Source organism: Saccopteryx bilineata, chromosome 6 (genome assembly GCF_036850765.1).
Source record: "Saccopteryx bilineata isolate mSacBil1 chromosome 6, mSacBil1_pri_phased_curated, whole genome shotgun sequence".
NCBI lineage: Eukaryota > Metazoa > Chordata > Mammalia > Chiroptera > Emballonuridae > Saccopteryx > Saccopteryx bilineata.
This window is the reverse complement of record NC_089495.1, coordinates 15,626,502-15,630,538: the sequence shown is the minus strand read 5'-3', so window position 1 is coordinate 15,630,538 and position 4,037 is coordinate 15,626,502. Positions and strand designations below refer to the sequence as shown.

Sequence of the window (4,037 nt, the reverse complement as noted above, 5' to 3'; positions counted from 1 at the left end):
CACCTTACCATTGATTTTTATCTAGTCCTGACTGTTCTCCATATAATCCTGCCTTTTGCTTAGTATTCAGAGATGCCATGTCCTAATTCAACTCTGAAGTAGAAATCTATAAAGGACCAAAACAAACGCTGCTGTCAAAGCAAAAACCAGACAAATGTATGCTCCCTCATTTTTAGCAAATTCTCATTCTAAATTCTTTGAGTGTTTCATTTTTAAAAAATTCCAAATTTATGAATGGATTATTTATCCAATATTTCTTTTAACTTGAGACTCAAGACCCACGTCCTATAGATATGATGGTTTAAATACCATACCAAATATATTATCAAAAAAAATTTCATAATCCACAGTAACAATTACCTCATTCTGAGTCAAAATGTAAGCACTTTTAACTTTTTTTTTTTGTTTTTAATCTATACATGTATTTACATTTTGGTGTTTCTAAAATCAAGATGAACCTTTTAAAAAAATTAATCTTAAAGTTTGACTCAGCTTTTTAAAACTTCCTCCTAATCTATGGCTTCCCTTTAGCTGTGTTTTCCCCTTTAAGATTTGCATTTTCCATTAAAAAGAGGTATTATTTATTCAACTTGTCCCCTTTTAATGAGCATTTAAGTTATAGTATAATTTACTACTATTAAAAATGTTTCAGTTAACATCCTTGAACAAGGATCTTCATATACCAGTGAAAATTATTTCTATAGAACTGAATTCTAGAACTGAAATGATTGGGCCTACAAAAATACATGCTATGGTTGAATTGTTTGCCTCCAAAATTCAGGTTGAAATCCTTAACTTTCAGCGCTTCCAAATATGAACTTATTTGGGGATGGGCTCTTTACAGAGGTAACCAAGTTAAAATGAGGTCTTTAGGGTATAAAAGCAAACCTGCACACAGACATGCACAGAGGGGAGGCCATGTGCAGATGCAAGAGCACCATGTAAACACGAGGACAGTCACCTACAAAGCTGAAAGTCAATCTTTGCTGCTCAAAGACAAATAAATAGCGTTTCTCTTTAATGCACTTTGACGTTTCAATCCAGACTTTGTGTATGTCTGGGGTTTTACTTCTTTTTATTTGAAATTACCTGATTCAAATGAATTGACACTATCAAATAACCATTCAGATCCAGATATATGATTTCTTTTTTTAATTAATTAATTAATTTATTTATTTATTCATTTTAGAGAGGAGAGGGAGGGAGTGACAGAAAGAGAGAGAGAGAGGGGAGAGACAGAGAGAGAGGAGTAGGGGAGGAGCTGGAAGCATCAACTCCCATATGTGCCTTGACCAGGCAAGCCCAGGGTTTCGAACCGGCAACCTCAGCATTTCCAGGTCGACGCTTTATCCACTGTGCCACCACAGGTCAGGCCAGATATATGATTTCAATAGTTTGATACAATGATTAAAAGAAAGCTACAAATTATATTGAACTTTTAGAAAAGGTTAATTAACTACTCATTCACTTATTGGCAATCTATTGTAAAATTTTTATTCTCTAGGATTAGCATAAAGTACATTCCTAAAAAGCAAAGGCTAAACAATTAGAAACAACAAACTTAAAAACCCAAGTTAATTTCATTTTTTATAGTATGTAAAAATAAGCCCTCATCCAGTAACCCAATTCACAAAGTATTAAGAATTATGCCTTTGAAGTAAGTTCATTCCTGACCTTCTATTGAAAGCACACAATAGTCTTAAAATGGTATCCACAAACTATAGGAGAATCTTAGTAACCTTAGATAATATACTTTACAGGGTTGCAACATTGATTCAAACTTTCTTTCCTGGAAACAATAATCAATGAGACAAGTTTGTTCCCAGTCACTCTTTTGTTAAAATTGCTTATCATGTTAGATTATTTTCCACCTCTGTCATCCTTGATTTGTGGTTTTGCATGAGTTAAGAGGTGAGCTCTCAGGTTATTTGACTGAACAAACTTCCTGCGACAACCCTCAAAAGAACATACAAAACTCTTCTCCCCGGTGTGGATGCGGACATGAGTGCGCAAATTGAAGTCCAGGGAAAAGCGCTTCCCGCACCCTTTAAAGGTGCACCGAAAAGGCCTCTCTCCAGTATGAACCAAAAAATGTCTCTGTAGTTTTGCTCTCTCATAAAATGCTTTGCCACATTCTGCACACACGTGATTTCGGGGACCATGAACGATGAGATGCCGTCTCAGGGACTCTTTGCTCTTCAACTGTCTTATGCATCCCTTATAAGGACAGGCAAATTTTTCTGGAACATCACATTCTTTATCATTTCCTGGCTTACTTCTAGCAACTTCTGCAGGCTGTTTGGGATCTAGTAAGTTGGTGTTGGGTTTTTGTCCAGGAGGAAGCTTCTTGCCTGTCATGGATTCAGAACACTCAACAAGTGACTTCTCTCCAAGAGTCTGTTGAGGCAATTCTTGTTTTGCCCCCTTTTCTGTGTATTCCGAGGGACATTCAAGTAGTGTGCCTACTGGAAGAACCTGTTGAGAAAGCCTTTGCTCTGATCCTTCTGTCAGGCAGTTGAAGGACTTAAGAAGGATGTCCTCTTCCGGGATGGGTTCAGAAAACTCACCTCTTATTACGTACTCGATGTAACAGTCAGGGGGTTCCTCTTCCCCAGCCCAAGCCCCGGTCTCGTGGCGGCCACGGTCCTCACACAAGGCCCACATATTGTAGAGAGGTGCCTGCTGGGCTGGGTTGGGCTTATTACCTCCACTGAGGGCTCTCCCACCCAGGCCTTTCCACGCACAGGACCTTGCCTTTGTGTTCGGCTGCTGCTCCATGCCCTGCTACTTCCTCTTTGCAGGCTCGCACCAGGATGTATCAGCCACTTGCAAGCAGCAGTAGTCTGGGTAGGTTCTCAGCAAGCACCTGCTTTGAGACAGCAACCATGAAGTAAAATATTTATCAACATTAGAGCCCTTGTCAGAAAAAGATCTCAGAAATGGCCCAGAGCCGAACTTTTCAACAAGGGAATAACTCATTTATGTCTTCCTTGACAAACTCCACAAAAGAGTAAGAGAAGGAGCTCTTGGGTAAGACATGGGTCACAGCCAGATCTTACCTGGGCACTGCCACATTGATCACCTCACCTTTACTGTTCATTGGGCACTCATTATATGCTAGCCCCGCTCTAGGCTGCTTATGGGTTATCACATCAATAATTAAACATACAAACATACTCATAGAGTAGACATTCTCATTAGCATACAAATGATGTCACTGTCATAAGGTAAAGTTCTATAGAATAAGTAAAGGGGCTGGCAGAAAGTAGTTTATATTGAGGGTAATGGCAATTGGCTAAAAACTTGAAGGAGGTAAGGGAGCAAGATATGGCTGTTCTCTCATGTAACACTGTTGTGAAATTCAAGTTGAATAATGCACATAGTTTTTAGCACAGTTCATAGCTGAGCACAAATGCTTAATGCTTATGTGAGCTAGTGTTACTTTATCAACTTTGTATTCATTCTGTAAGTATAGGTGGGATCCTGCTATGTATGTGCCATGCACTATTCTAGACCAAACAAATTTTTCTCGGTAAAGAGCCAGATTTAAGCTTCGTGGGCCCTAAGGTCAAAATATTACAACTATTCAACTCTGCCATTGTAGTGTGGAAGCAGCCACAGGTAATATATAAAGGACAAACATGACTGTGTTCCAATAAACTAACAGGCAGAGGCTGGACTTGGCCCATGGACTGGAGTTTGGCCACTTTTGCTCCAGAAATGGGATCCAGAGAAAAGACACATAAAATACCAGTACATGTATTCCCCTCTTGTAGGAGTGCCCATCAAATTAAAAGCACAGGGCAGTTTGGGGCTGAATAGTCCTCTGTCATTTCCTTTAAAATGTAAAAGAAACATTATAAAAGTTATAGCATGAATTTATTCTATTCTTTCTAAAAGCCTTCTGCTTAATGTTACAACTGTGTGCCTTATAAAAGATCTCTTAATTTTATATTTTATAGTCTTAACGTTCTGCTGTTAAGAACAAAAATTAGATGCTTTTTTAAAAGAAGGCATCTGTGAAAGTAATGGAGTAA

The 4,037-nt window shown here is 38.5% G+C and overlaps 1 protein-coding gene across 1 annotated transcript; it reads right to left on the bottom strand.

The window, feature by feature from the left end:
- Positions 1-1,537: 1,537 nt before the first annotated feature.
- ZFP42 (ZFP42 zinc finger protein) lies at positions 1,538-2,778 on the bottom strand. Its single transcript, XM_066236586.1, has one exon. It carries the CDS (start codon positions 2,776-2,778, stop codon positions 1,861-1,863), a length of 918 nt encoding a protein of 305 aa, XP_066092683.1. The 3' UTR covers positions 1,538-1,860.
- Positions 2,779-4,037: the final 1,259 nt, after the last annotated feature.

Bases quoted from the DNA above. Each gene is read 5' to 3' on its own strand.
- ZFP42 (XM_066236586.1), bottom strand. From the start codon at position 2,778: ATGGAGCAGCAGCCGAACACAAAGGCAAGGTCCTGTGCGTGGAAAGGC.